This window comes from Notechis scutatus, chromosome 2, assembly GCF_049901735.1.
Source record: "Notechis scutatus isolate UNSWTSFEM ecotype Mainland chromosome 2, rNotScu1.2, whole genome shotgun sequence".
In the NCBI taxonomy this organism is placed as follows: Eukaryota; Metazoa; Chordata; class Lepidosauria; order Squamata; family Elapidae; genus Notechis; species Notechis scutatus.
The window spans coordinates 162,025,598-162,040,806 of NC_142010.1; the positions used below are offsets into that span (position 1 = coordinate 162,025,598).

Below are 15,209 nucleotides of genomic sequence, written 5' to 3' on the forward strand. Positions count from 1 at the left end.
GTCAGAACCTGTTGAATACCACCTCTGATACATAGGCCCCTGGGTTAAATAACTGTATTTTCCCAGTTGAATCTAGGGGTTTTTCTGGGGCATAATCTGGGTGTAGTCAGTTGAGGGTAGTCCTCAACTGTTGGCCCATTAAAAGTTCGGCTGGGCTGCAATTAGTCAAGGGGCATGGTGTTGCAAGCTGTACTAATAGGTATTTTGCCACTTTCGCTTGCCAGTCCCAAGAGGCCATTTTTCCCAAAGCCTCCTTAGTGGAGCGTACAATCTGTTCCGCTTGCCCATTGCTCGAGGGGTAAAAAGGGGTGATTAATGCATGATGGATACCCTGTCCTGCCAGGAATACCCCGATTGGTCCTGAAATAAACTGCAGCCCATTATCAAATACCACTAGATATGGGAGTCCATGGGTCGTGAATAATTTTTGGAAAAACCTAATCACAGCCTCAGATGTGGTAGACGACATAAGAATGACTTCCAGCCACCACTATTAGGAAAGTTTTCCCCTTGAATGGACCAGCAAAATCTACATGTAATCTAGACCAATCTACATGTAATCTAGACCAAGGTACACAGGAGGTTTCCCATTGCTGAATAGGTGCCTTGGGTGATGCTGCCTTTGCCTCTTGGCAAGGCTTGCATTTGTTTACCCAATTAGCAATGTCCAGATCCAAATTGAGCCACCAAATATAACTGCAGCCCAGGGCTTTCATCCTATCTCTGGGTGACCATCGTCTTATGGGTAGGGGTAGGTGCCTTCTGTATTGCTTGCACTTTAGTGGCAGTTGGATATAGCCCACCGGCGTTATTAAACAGCCTAGGAACTCCATCTGTGGTACACCAATTTTCACTTGTCTTTACTTAATCTAAGTCCTACTTCTTGGAATCTGTGCAGTATCATTCACAGGCGACATAATAGGAGGTCAGGGGGGTTGCTGCTGAGACAAGGATATCATCAAAATAAGGGACTATGCCCTGGAGCAGCTGCTCCATCAGACGTTGAAAAATGCCAGATGTCATGCTGACTCCAAACTGGAGACGGCGACTCTTAAAAGTACCCTGTGCGTCACTATTGTCTGGGCCTCAGCAGTGGCATTGTCAACAGGGAGCTGCTGATATGCCTGGCCAGATCTAATTTGGTGCTGAACCACCGGAACAGGATATGTCCTCTGCTGGAGAGCTCGATTAAGGATTAACATTTCGGCAGTGCAGGCTTTATCTAGCGTGGTTTGAAGTGTTAGATCAGTCTTTGCCAGGAAGTGGCGCTGTAGTCGGAGGTCTCAGACTCTGCAGACCACTCAATCCAGAAGGACATCATCTAGGTCTCTAAAATCACAATAGAATGCTGCCGATCTCAGGGCTGCCACAAATTGATTAATATTCTCACCTTCCTCCTGGTTCCTGTGGTGGAAGGCATGATGGCGGGCAATTCGAGATGGCATTGGCACATAGAGGCTTTTTAGTTTAGCCAGTAGTGCTTCCCAGAGTACCAAGTGCACTTTCTGTGGTGTGAGGAGAGCCCGAGCGGTCTCAAACATTTCAGACCCACAAAAACTTTAAAAAATAGGCCTTTTTCTGATTGCTAGAGAGTCTAACATAATCATTGGCCTCAAGGAAACACTCAAAATGTGCAATGTAAGAGTCACACGTTTCCGCGGCTGAGTTAAAAACCGCAAAAGTGGTTAGCGCAGCCATTCCTGTCAGAATCGTGACAACTGGCAAGTGCATCTGTGGAAATTTGCTTACAACCTCTTGTCATCAGAGCTCAACTCAAGTATTTAGTGAACGGCTCTTAGAGTGCCTTCAGCTCAAGGTATTTAGTAATGCCTCCCGAAACGCTCATTCAGTCGCCTCAATCAAATAATCCCACCTTCGTCACCAGTATTCTATATGGAGAACTGGAGGGAGAATGACTTGAGGCAAGACAGAAACAGTAGGCTAACAATGTATTTCTAACAACGGTTGCAAACCAGGGGTGGGATGCTACCGGTTCAGCCAAGTTCTATAGAATTGGTAGCTCTGAAGTGTAGCTGACAGCAAACTGGTTCGCTGCGACGACCTTCTGGTCGTCTGTTTGGCCCACCCGCCTGCCTGGGCTCTTGGCTGTCCTTTCTTTCCTGCTTTTTCAACTTCAGCTGCTTTGCCTAGCACAGCTGAGGTTGAAAAAGCAGGAAAGAAGAGCACTTTCAAATGATGTGCACCCATGCGCAGCACTTGTCAGCAGGGGTGGAATTCTACCGGTTCACACCGGTTCGATAGAACCGGTTGTTACGGTTCCCAGTAGTTCGGAGAACCGGTAAATCGCCCCTCTCCACCCGCTTCTCCGCTTCCTGCCCAGTCCAGTCCCTATCGCACATGTGCAACATTGTGCGCATGCGTGACATGCCTGCAGCCTGCTATTGCCCACCCGCCAGGCCAGCCATTGCTGCCTGCCTTTTGCTGTGGCAGAGCGAAAAGCTTGCAAGTCCCCCTCCTTTCAGGAAACAGCTCCTGGGCAGCAGAGAAGCAGCCCGATTGAATCCTGTTTCTCTCTGCTGCCCAGGAGCTGTTTCCTGAAGGGAGGGGGACTTGCAAGCTTTTTGCTCTGCCAGGAGAGGCTCTTCCAGCAAGAGCAGGTGAGAGAAGCAGCCTGGAGCTGACACGAGCCTCTTCATTGTTCCTTCCAGCTGAGTTAGGCTAACCCTAACTCCAACTGAGTAGCCCTGATCTGCCTGCTCAAGCCTGTGAGTTGTGCTAGCCCTTCCCCCACTGTCCCTGGTCCTCCTCAAGCCTCCCTCAGTTATCTCTGGGGCTCTCCAGGTCTCCCCCAGCCATCTCCGGGGCTCCCTGTGCCTTGCCCAGCCATCTACAGAGCTCCCTGGGCCTCACCCAGCCTACCTACATGCCCCTCCATCCCTGGGCTTGGCTGGCTGACTTTCCCACCGGTGCGGCCCCATCCCGCTGGTGGCACTGGCTGGGGCCTACCTACCTGCCCCCCCATCCCCAGGCTTAGTTGGCCGGCTAAGCCACCACATGGTGCTCTCCCAGCTCTCCCTACCACGTGGAGGCTGCGGCACAGCGAGCTGTGGCGGCAGTGCTCTGACCAATAGGGCGGCGGACCCAGCTGCTTCCCGTAAGCAGGGCCATCACCACAGTGCCTCAGCTGCCTCTGCCCACTTCTCCTGGGGGCAAAACGAAAGGAAGCAGGTGGAGGTGCTGTGGTGACGGTGCTGCTTACGGGAGGTAGCCAGGGCTGCCACCGCCAGTGCACGTGGAAGTACTTTGGGAGGGCCGGGGAAATTTATGTATTTATTTTATTTATTTATTTGATTTGTCAATCGCTTACAAGATAATAGGGATAAGTATAAACATTTTTATAAATACATGAAATAAATACATATAAGAAAAATAAAAAGAATCAATAGGACAGGGAAGGTAGGCACGTTGGTGCGCTTATGCACTCCCCCTAAGCGCTTATGCACGCAGAGAAACTTTGGCTTGAGAAGCAAGCATGGGGAAGGGCTCCGGTGCCATGATCTCCCACTCGCTTCCCTTGCAGGCCAGGCCTGATTGGGAAGCAAACAGGAGATCGCGGCAATGACTGGAGCCCTTTCCCATGCTTGCTTGCTTCTGCCACCTCTGCTACCAGCGGAGGTGTTTTGGGGGGGGCTGGGGGGGGGGGTGCTCAAGGTCCCACTGCAGCCATCGCCGTCACATGCAGAGGTGCTTTGCCTTTGGGAGGACCAGGGTGGGGGGATGCTCAAGGCCCTGCTGCAGCTGCCGCCACACGCAGAGATGCTTTGCCTTAGGGAGGACTGGGGTGGGGTGTGTGTGCTCAAGGCTTCACTGCAGCCGCCATCATCAATGCACGCGAAGGTGCTTTGGGAGGGGTGGGGGGTGCTCAAGGCCTTGCTGCACCCACACGCCAACCCCTCCTTTCTTCCTTTTCCTGCCACCCGCTGCTGACTGGAGCTCACCAGATCATTCAGTTTGTCCCAGACCAGGTGTGTGTGTGTGTGTGTGTGTGTGTGTGTGTGTGTGTGAGAGAGAGAGAGAGAGAGAGAGAGAGAGAGAGAGGGTGGGGTGGGGGAGAAAGAAAGAGCAAGAAAGAAAGAGGAAGGGAGAGAAAGAAAGAGAGATAGAGAAAGAAAGAAAGAAAGAAAGAAAGAAAGAAAGAAAGAAAGAAAGAAAGAAAGAAAGAAAGAAAGAAAGAAAGAAAGAAAAAGAAAGAAAGAAAGAAAGAAAGAAAGAAAGAAAGAAAGAAAGAGGAAGGGAGAGAGAGAAAGCAAGCAAGCAAGCAAGCAAGAAAGAAAGAGCAAGAAAGAAAAAGGGAGAGGAAGAAAGAGCAAGAAAGAAAGAGGGAGAGAAAGAGAAAGGAAGAAAGAAAGAAAAAGAAATAGGAAGAAAGAAAAAGAAATAGGAAGAAAGAAAGAAAGAAAGAAAGAAAGAAAGAAAGAAAGAAAGAAAGAAAGAAAGAAAGAAAGAAAGAAAGAAAGAAAAAATAGGAAGGAAAGGGCGGGATAAAACTCTGGTATTATTTTTAATTGTTCCATTATTTATTGTATATTAATATTTTATACTGTACCTACACCTAGAGTGATTTTACTGGCAAAACCGAGGTATTTTTCAGGGTTTACAATACATGCATTCAATGTCTATAGTACAGAGCATAAATACATGTGTGTTTAACAGAGCTGAAAGGGACTTTGGAGGTCTCCTAGTCCAACCCCCTGCTCAGGCACGAAACTGAGGATGCCAAACTCTGAGTAGAGGTCCTGGGAAAGGTGTCAGAATATCAGAATAACACTTAGAAAGGACCTTGGGGGGAACCCTATATACCATTTCAGAGAAATGTCTGTCCAGTCTTTTCTTAAAAACCTCCAGTGTCGGAGCACCCAGAACTTCTGGTGGCAAGCAGTTCCACTGGTTAATTGTTTTTACTGTCAAGAAGTTTCTCCTTAGTCTTAGCTTGCTTCTCTCTTTGTTCAGTTTCTATCCATTGCTTCTTGTTTTCCTTCTGGTGCTTTGGAAAATACATTGCCGCCCCCCGCCCCCCAATCTTTCTGGCAGCTCCTTAAAACCCTGTTGCCTATCACACTCTTGGGCAAAGCATGTGAGCCATTTTCTCTTTTCAGTTGTCCATGAAAGTACATCTATAGTATGTAGATAATAAAGTCAAAAAAAGGTGAACAACATTTTTACAGAACTATAGATAAGTTGAGGCTGGGTGTGACAAGGAATGGCAGGGAGAGGAGGAGTCAGGCGTGTCACCCCTTGACATGAGTAACATTGAGTTGGTTACACCCACATAGTCACATGACCACCAAGCCATGCCCAGCCAGTCTTGTGACCAAGCCACACCCAGCCACCACCAAGCCACACCCACAAATTAAGCCACGCCCACAGACCCAGTTGTTAAGAAATTTGAATCCCACCCTAATGTTGCACATGTGCATGCAGCGTGTGCAAAACACACTCACACCGAACCAGTACTAACACCAGTTGAATCCCACCCATTGCCAACAAGGCAGCTAACAACAATGGCTGTCCAGCTAAAGGCAACAGCTGGACTCCCATCTGACAGCTCTTTATATACTCAGCTGTCAGATGGCTAACCAATCAGGACGCAGCATAGCGCCCTCTAGAAACGTGGACTGGAGTGAGAGCGCTGGACATAGCAGTAAACTTCTATGAAGATCAAGGATCTTGTCAATGAATGCAACTAATTCTGATTGGACAATAGGTAACTCTCTCAGTATTGTGAATTCCAACTTCTTTTGTCTAGCCAGCAAAACCAAACTGTCAAAGACAATGTTGCAACTTATGGTTTGAAAAATAATCTCCTTACACACATTGTTTCTCCTCTTATGTTTTTAATAATTTTCAAAGCTTGGTTTATATCTACAAAGTCACAATTTTTGGGAACCTGTTGTGCCATAATACCACTCTTCTTAATCATTAAGGCAAGTAAGTTGCTGCTGTTCTTAATCAACAACAGAAACATACACTCTTATCCCATATTTCCTAATTCTACTACAGGGTTTCATGTGACAAATTTTGAACTGATGACATTTTTGTGTGCCTCAAGTCCCATGAGCAGAAGAGGCAATTTTACTTCCAAATATGTCCATTTTCCTTAATTTTTAGATTCAGTGTATTCAGATTCTACATAATTCAGATTAAATTCTTTGCAAAGCTTTTGCTCCCCCAATTTGTTTCTCTACAAATGGGAACTATGAGAATCAGTGTTACCTGGGTGGAACTAAATCCTCCATAAGTATTCCGTTGTTTATTGAGGTTGACTACCAACTGAGAGGCATAGTTGATATCATCTGTGGATACTTCCATCATAGAAAGGTGAGCCAACAGCACATAGGCCATTGTTTCAATATTTGGAACATCTTCTGCAAACATCAAAATAAAGACTGCAATTAAATAAAAAAGCCCACTACTGAAGACTTAAGTCCTACAATATTCTTCCAAACTATTTTTTGAAGCAGAAACCATTGGTTCCCCCTCCCTCACTGTTTTTGTTGTTGTTGTTTGATTATTGTTTGGGGGAGGGTAGCCATAAGAGGTAACACTATACAGCAGCATTCAAGAATGTAATTTTATTCAGACATATTATTTGCATGTACACATAGATTTGTTGTTCACTTCCAGAGACAGTGAACAAAATCAGGCAGGGGAAAGTACTGGAATCAAACCTCCAACAGACATGTATTATCAAAGAATAATTCATGTTTATCATATATTTCTATTAGCAACATGGAAATTACTGACAGATCTCAGAAGAAAGCAGTTTATCTACTTATGGATAAACCAGGTTCACAGAATGCATCAAGATTCACAGAAAAGAATTTCCACAAGCAAAGCATGGGAAAGACTACATAGCTCCTCCTACCTGTTTTGAAAACTTCCTCTTCTAATTCTTTGACGAGCTGTTGCCGGGTCTCTGTGTCCCCAGCCAACGTGAACACGTAAGCCAGCAAAGCTTTGGAGTAGGTATTGTTTATAGAGTTCAGGTTTCTCTTCAGGCAGAGTAAGGCATCATCTACCAGGCTCCTCTACAATTCCAAAATAACCAGTAAGGCTTCAAGCAGGATAATATCTATATGGATATTCTATTCTCTGTGATCAACACAGAGCTAAATGATTGGGCAGAAAACCTCTGTCAGCATTTGGATTCTTCTTATCCCATCCCTGAGGTTGGCTGGTCTTCTGTACCACATACCCCCCCAAAGTTCATAAATGGATTACTTCCAACCCCTCTTTCTTACATTCACTGTCTTTGGAATCACAAATGGATTCCCTACCTGAAAAATCTACAGTAGTTGCTTCTGGAAGCATCTATTCTATACCCGTGCATTTATTTTTGCCCAAGTGTAAAACCAAACTTTTCTCATTACTGAATTGCATTTTCTTGGATAGGCCAGATCTGTTAAGGTTCTTCTGGACCTTGAGGCTATCTACTATGGTCTTGGCTATTCCCCTCAGGTTGATGTTATCTGCAAATCTGATGAGTTCCCATTCCATCCCCTCATCTGAATCATTTATGAAGATGCTGAAGAATACTGGGTATAAGACAGAATCTTGGGATACTATACTGTTTGCTTCCCTCCATAAAGGATTACACATTGAGAGCAATTGAAGATCGCATTCAATGTCTCAGAGATCTGCACAAAAATTAAAGCCCCCAAAGACTTACATTCTTCTCTAGGTGCAGCTCCAGCAAAGAAGCAGTGACATAGGCTGTCAGAGAGAGTTCATCATCCACACCACCCTGCAGACATAGAGCAGAAGCCAGCAAGTGAAGTCACAAGGGCCCTTTTCCTGACACCTTGATTCACCTGATTCACCTTGATTCACAGAGGTATCTCCTACGCCAGCAGTTGCCAACCAGTGGGCCGTGGCCCACTGGTGGTCCATGAGAAAATTTTGGTGGGCCACAGAGAAATGTCACCCCCAGAGCACCCCCCAAAGCAATTAATCCAGGCTGCGCAGGAACACAAGGCTGCGCTGCCCACATGGCCCACGGGAAGCCTCCCCGCCCACTCACTCCTTACCTGGCAAACTTGCCTGCTAATTTGCTATTTTTCTTTTTTTCCCCCGGCCATCAGCTGTTCTGCTGTGCTGGGCGATTTAGATTAGCTGGAAATCTAATTTAGATTTAGAAAGCAGGAAATCGTTGGATTTCTTGCTTTCTAGCTAATCTTTAGATCTTTGGCTTTGCTTTTAAGCAGAGCCGAACCTTCCTTTGGACTGAAACTTTTATTATTCAGTGCAGATTCACTGCAAGCAAATCTCACAGATCTCTGAATGAATCTGTGATTCTGTGAGCAACTCAATCTGCCTGCCGGCTTCGCCTGATTTTGGATAAAAATTGCTCTTTTTTATAAAAAATTCATTATTTATATAAATATATATAATATTTAAATCCAAGCCATGCCCAGCCAGTCTCATGACCACCAAGCCACACCCACAAATTAGGCCACGCTCACAGAACCGGTTGCTATGAAATTTGAATCCCACCCCTGCCTCTGTGTGTGTGTGGGAGAAAGAGAGAGAGAGAGCGAGAGAGAGAGAGAGGGAGGGAGGTGAGATCAGATTTCTCTCTCTCTCTCCCACCAATGTCAGCAAGCCACCATCAGACAAAATTTATATTAGTGGTCCCCGGGATTTAAAATTATGAATTTGGTGGTCCCTGAGTTCCAAAAGGTTGGTGACCCCTGTCCTACACTACTACCTCAGATCACATGGTTCCTACCTTCAGGGCATTGTTAAAGAGCCTCCCCACACTTTCAAAGCAGCCACTGGGAAGTTGGTGTTTCTTCAACCAGTCCACAGCATTCTGAATATGCCTTTCATCCACATAGATGTAGCGCTTTGCCTGGCCAAAAGCCTTGGCCACAAATGCAGTCAGCCTGGGCAGCAGAAAAGAGAGAGGGGGGGAGAAAATACTGAAGAAGTAGCAGCACCTTCAACTTCTCCATAGTTACCTGCTCATGATCTTGCAGCTGCCATCTGGTCACCTGAGAGTTATGACAAATAGCCAGAGAAAAGTAGATGAATGATAGTAGATGGATGAAAGGGCAGGCCCAGACAGTGTCCTCCTAATAATATATATATATATATATATTTTGGGGGGGATCGTGCTGCTTCTGTTTGAGGAAGGCATAGTAGCCCTGCTGGCAACTCCAAAAGTATTTCCACCTGTCATTTGGTGAATTTATGGGAGAGAACATTCTGAGAAAAATGGCTGTTCTGCTCAAGTCCCTTACCAAGTGTTTCCCTCTTCGTCACGTTTTCCAAAGGCACTATAGGAGCCATCATTGTGTTTATAAAGCAGCTGCCGTTGATATCCTGCAGAATAAGGAGGAAAGAACGCTCTCAGGTCTATCTTGATCCTATGTGACTCTGCTGGCGCTCTTCAATTTCAACCCAAAAGCATCATCTTCAGACATAAAAATAACTTCCCAAATATAAAAATGCAGAAAGCATTTAACATTCACTAAAAATGACTGGTATAAGGAGGGATGGTCATGGGATGGCAGGTTAGGTCCTGACTTAATCTGGTCCTTAGATGCCACCTGGTACTTGCAAAGCCTGGACTCCCCCAGAAGACCTTCCAAATAAGAGACAGACCCAACTCACCACTCTTCATGTGCTCTATTGCCTGATTCCTTAATTCCAGAGTCACCTGATTGGTTTCTTCCAAGTATTGGAGTACAACGGTGTTGGGAACAAACTTGACCATATTCTGCTCACCACAGCCAAAGGGCATCTGAAGCAGTTGGCCTATATTTTCTAGCGCAGCTCCCATAATGTCTCCTGAATATTAACAAAATAGAGGGAGCAAATATGAAAGATCTGCCTTCCTTCAAATCCAGAAAACTTTTCTCTTCCTCCTAGAAACTGAAACACTACATTCAGGAAAGTTCTTGCAAACTGAATTGTAAAACAATTGGCCAGGCAGGCATGGGCCCAATACATGACATCATGGAGCACTTGCTGAGATGCTGTTCCTCAGTAAGCCAGCCCATGGCAGATGCATGGCTAGGATGCTTTTAAAACCTGTCTTTGTCTGGCAATCAAGGCTGCCCAACTTTCACCTGCATAGGAGAGTACAATGCACACGCAGCATTCCGTTTTCAATGCTTCTCCTTTCAAATATCTACAAAACATGTGATGGTCAAGCACTAAGCCTGCTGCCATGTCTGCTCTCTCTTTGCAAAAGAAGACATCTTTCTCACCAATGACAGATACAGTGGCCCGCCCAGAATCCTGCACAACTGCTTCTGGCATTGTTAGGAAAACTTCTTCGGATGCTGGTTCTCCTGGAGGGAGTACATGTGTGAATAAAAATGCAGAATTAGAATAGCTACAAAAATGTAGTTGTGATAAATTTCACTGCATACAACATTTTGCAAGTACCCAGAACATTTCTTTTCTATCAAACAAGTGGTTGGTTGTGCAGGACAGAATCATCTCATTTTTCCAATAGGAACATGAGCATGAGAGGTAGCACTGATAGCTGGCCTGCATAAAGACCGGAGCAGGAAGAACACACATTTCTGAAGTTCTCCCAGCTAAAGAACACACTGCCTTTCCCCCCGTAGCTCCTTCCATCTGTCCTATATCAGGTAGACATATCATTGTGTTGCCTTCTTATAGCAGAGCTGGTTCTCAGAGAAACAGGCTGATCTTCGCTGTGGACTCACCACAAATACAGTAACACTAAACAAGAGATGCAGCTCAGCCATACCTGAAGAGCATAGGAAAGTGTTCTGGGCTTTTTCTTCAAGGACACCTTCTGGCTGTGGAAAGAAAAACGAATTATGGGTTGTTTGATGGTGTGTTTTTGGAGAACTTTCTTAATGCCAAGCCTGTGACTGGGCAAAGAAGAGCAGCCATTCACCTGGATGTAGCCTTGAAAACACTGCAAGATTCAAAAGTATTGACACTGAAGAAAATAATCCCATTTTTACAAAATCACCCATTTTTATAAAATCATTTCTGGGTTTATAGGAGAAAGAGAAGAAGAATCTGGAGTGAAGTCAAGAGGAAGAGCCTAGAGCAGACCTGGGTAATTTACAGCTTCAGGCCACAGCTGTAAATGTTCGGGGAGTGAGAGAAAACCTCTAGTTTGGTTCAGCTCTGTAGAATCGCCGTGTGCTCTATCAGTTAGCTGGTGGCCATGGGAGGACAAGAAGAGAAAATACTTTTCTTCATCTGTGCAGTGCTCACCCCTCACCTGGAGCAGCCTGTCTTAGGCCCGGTACTCTTCAATATCTTCATAAACAACTTAGATGAGGGAATAGAAGGGGAATGCACTCATTTCCCACCTTTAATCCCATTGTTGGTATGTTAAAATCTTAAAATGGCAAATCTTCATAAATGACTTAGATGAGGGAATACCAAATTTGCAGATGATACTAAGCTGGAAGGAATAGCTAATGCCTAGAAGATAGTCTCATGATCCAGATGGATCTTGACAGACTTGAACACTGGGCCCTATCTAACAAAATGAAATTCAATGTAGAGAAAAGTGAAGTCCTACACTTAGGCAAGAAAAACCAAAAGTACACATATAGACTGGGTGAAACCAGGCTTAATAACAGTAACTACGAGAGGGATCTTGGAGTCTTAGTGGACAACCAGCTAAATATGAGCCAGCAGTGTGCAGCGGCAGCCAAAAAGTCAATGCAATCATATGTTGGATAATGGATGGAAACTGAACAAGGAGAGATTTAACCTGGAAATAAGGATAAATTTTCTGACAGTGAGAACAATCAGCCAATGGAATAGTTTGCCTTTGGAAGTTGTGAGAGCTTCATCATTTGAGACTTTCAAGAAGAGATTGGACTGTCATCTGTCAGAAATGGTGTAGGATCTCCTGCTTGGTTGAGGGGGAGGTTGGACTAGATGACCTAAAGGTCCCTTCCAACTCTGTTAATCTGAATAACATGTGAGGGGACCTCGGCTTGGCCACCCACCATCACCTCAGTTGAAGCAGAACTTTGTGGGTGAATGGGTAGACCATAGTCTGGAGCTATTGGTTTGGCCCTCCACAACAGTCCCAAGTTAATTGCCCATCCTGGCCAAGAGTCTTTACATAGCCACAAAACGATTTAAGTCTAACCTTTCTTGAATTCTGCTGACTCTTAACTTACACAAAGATAATGCTAAGCATTAAGTTGATTACTGAGCATAGGCATGTTAGTAATGAATAAGTTTAATTGGAACTTCACGTATGGTTCTCATCTTTTATCCCCACCTTTGTGATATTGATTGGTGCTTGAACTAGAGTTTGATTGATGTCTTCACTGACCTTGACAAGTAAAGATTTGATAACTGTGTCTGACTGGCCATGCGTGGGAGTGACAGAGATCTTGTTGCCACACAATGCTTGGGTCTCCTCAGCCTCACTTCTTACTGAGATGTTCACATGCCCTACAAGAAGACAAAAGCAATACAGAACAACTAGTTCCAGACTTTCAGCCATCAGTTTAGTGTGAACAACAATGGCTGCTTCCTTTTCGTCCAAAACCCATTCTACAATTTACCACCACCATTAATAGATGCTGCAAATACAATGCCAAGGTCACCTCTGCATCTGCCCATCAATGGAGTTGGATACAGATCTGAGTGCAGAGGGGCTGAATGACTCTTGAACAGACAGAGATATGGGCTATGTTCATGAATCTGTCCTCAGTCCTGGTTCCACTTCAACATTAACAGATGTTTCAACGTGACAAAATGTTAGTTAGAAAGTTAGAAAGCTGACCCACCCACCTGTCCCGCCAAAGTTTCACTGTAACTTCTGCTGAGTGCTCCTGATCTTAAGAACTAAAAGGATGCCAATTCAACACAGTCTTACCCAGCTGGGTAGCTGTCACATTCCAGGAGAAGACCTTGGCTTCCTCAGCACACAAGCAGGTGGTGAACAGGCAGTCAGGACAGGGCTTCACCTCCACTTCCTCAGAGTCTAGCAGGGTTGTTCTCACCTGAATGAGACACGAAGGATGAGACACAAGATGAACTATGCATCTGGGCCTAGCGAAGGGCAACTATTCAGGGGAAGGCACAATGTGGGCACGTGAAGGAATACCAGCTGACCAGTGAGAGTGGCAGTGCCAGTGCCTGTCCTGCTGAGCTTACATATGCAGGATGGAATAATATGGTTATGTCCAGTAGAACTTCCAGAAAACTACTTTTTGCCAGCTCAAATTGGCAGGAACTCTCTGGAGAATTTTGCTTTGCAAACCTCTGAAAGTACTTCATCAACTTCATCCCCCCCCCCCCAATGGTTTGTGGGGAAGAAATTGGGGCTGCTAGGAATTTATCCTCTGTCAGGCACAGAAAGGAATACAATGCTTCTCTTTGCAGTCTTGGTCTCCATGTCTCAAGCTCATTGTGAATTTCCTCCTCCTAAATTTTGTAAGATTTCTGACTTGTCCTAAATGGGCTCTCACCTGGATACAGTCCTTGAGGAAGTTAAAGACTGTGACCTTTATCTGGAAAGTCTCTCCACGAATCACAGAATATGGCAGAGTCAGATCAGTGAAGAAGGGCTGGAAAACCCTGATTGTGGTTAATTGAGACAGGCCAAAGCCTATATCTGCCAGACAGAATGCATTTGCGTTCCACTCCGTGATTGTGTCCGGAACAGTGACTGAGTGAACTGCTTTCCCTTCCTCGCTGCAAAACAGGAAGATAATTTTAGTGACCAGGTCATACCAAAGCAGGAGGCTGTGTCAGCAAAATCAGCTGTTGTCCAGCTGAATCAGAGTATAACAGCAATTGGTCAGAGGGACAATGCAAGAAACATGTTTTTCTCCAAATTATTAATTCTACTGCAATTTCAGCCAGAATGGCTTAACTAGAAATTTCTTTTGTAAAGAATTTTTTGCCTTTATATTTGTGCAATTGTCCTCTGTGCTCTTTAGCAGTGAGTTCCCTTCCAATGCCAACTGCAGCTGATGAGGAACAGATTCTATGCAAGACTAGATGGAGAGGAAGATGAATTTCTCATTCTTAGCCAGCAGTGTGAATGCAGATCTCTTCCCCACTTTTCGAATAGTTGTTATACATTATTACTGATATGAATAGTTAATATTCTGTCTGTTTTGGCTTTTAGGGAGCATTTTTCTCCATTATAACTGTGGTCAACAGTACTATTCATGGGTTCTTAAGCTAGCAGAAATGTATGCTAACATACCCTAATTGCTGAGATGTTCTGACACAGTGAGGAGGCCAGCTCCTGGTGCTGTCCTTATAGGGGTAATGTAGATGAAATTGAAGAAATTGTTTGGTACATTACCCTGGCTTTTCCCCTCCCACTAAACATCATCTACCAGTGAGGGAAAATCACTCTTCCTAACCCAGAGTGTTGGACTTGTATAGGCTTTTATAGCCAATTAATAAGTTATAGGCACAATTATTTATTATTTATATTATTTATTTTATTTGTGATTTTAAATACAGATTTAATGCTCTTCTTTTTTTAAAAAAAAAAGTTTTATTGATTTTTTAAAGACAAACAAAACATAGGACAAAAAAGTATAAAACCTCCTTTCTAAAAACTACTTATAAGTTTTAACAAGGCAAATAAAACATTATTTTTTAAGGCATAGTTCCACATTATCACATTTCCATTTAAGCACATATATATCTTTTCCAAATTTCTCATTGTTTCTCCCTTCACTTTTATTCAATTATATTTCTTTCTATCAAGGTTTTATTAATTCTCAATCAAGCATAAACACACAAAATACAAAACATAAAACAAGACATAAAAAGATAAAACCTCCTTAATTATCATTTATACATGTCTTTTCCAAATTTCTCTCCCTTTAGTTTTATTCCTCCAAGGTTTTATTAATTCACAATCAAAACATAGCTAACCAAAACACAAAACATAAAACATTTTTTTATGTTTTAGATTTAATGCTCTTCTAAAGAGAGCTAGATTAACATTCAAAAACAATCACATGCAAGAATTGGAGGCAGAGGGAAGCAAGAGAAAAAAACCAGTAAATGAGCAAGTTTCATCCTTGATTGATGTTATAAAAAAATGAAAATGCTGCCAGTGAATCCTTGTGGCTGGAAGTAGACAAGCAGCCAGAATGGAACAGGCAATGCAGCTGGCAGGAACAGATTCTCTCCCTCTCCTGCTTTAAATTAATGTCTGTTCAACACAGAATTAACATACTTGCAAGAGAAGC

At 44.0% G+C, this 15,209-nt stretch overlaps 1 protein-coding gene across 2 annotated transcripts in view; it reads right to left on the reverse strand.

The window, feature by feature from the left end:
* LOC113417218 (alpha-2-macroglobulin-like protein 1) overlaps positions 1 to 15,209 on the reverse strand; it is a 91,804-nt gene that overhangs the window by 20,290 nt on the left and 56,305 nt on the right. For both annotated transcript variants that reach the window (XM_026675496.2, XM_087957150.1), the window contains 11 exons: positions 13,458 to 13,683; positions 12,863 to 12,989; positions 12,314 to 12,435; positions 10,748 to 10,799; positions 10,236 to 10,319; positions 9,637 to 9,813; positions 9,264 to 9,345; positions 8,750 to 8,906; positions 7,691 to 7,765; positions 6,887 to 7,049; positions 6,235 to 6,386 (listed from right to left, as the gene is read on the reverse strand). In XM_026675496.2, coding sequence (XP_026531281.2) covers positions 6,235 to 6,386; positions 6,887 to 7,049; positions 7,691 to 7,765; positions 8,750 to 8,906; positions 9,264 to 9,345; positions 9,637 to 9,813; positions 10,236 to 10,319; positions 10,748 to 10,799; positions 12,314 to 12,435; positions 12,863 to 12,989; positions 13,458 to 13,683 — 1,417 coding nt within the window. The remainder of the gene's footprint in view (positions 1 to 6,234; positions 6,387 to 6,886; positions 7,050 to 7,690; positions 7,766 to 8,749; positions 8,907 to 9,263; positions 9,346 to 9,636; positions 9,814 to 10,235; positions 10,320 to 10,747; positions 10,800 to 12,313; positions 12,436 to 12,862; positions 12,990 to 13,457; positions 13,684 to 15,209) is intronic.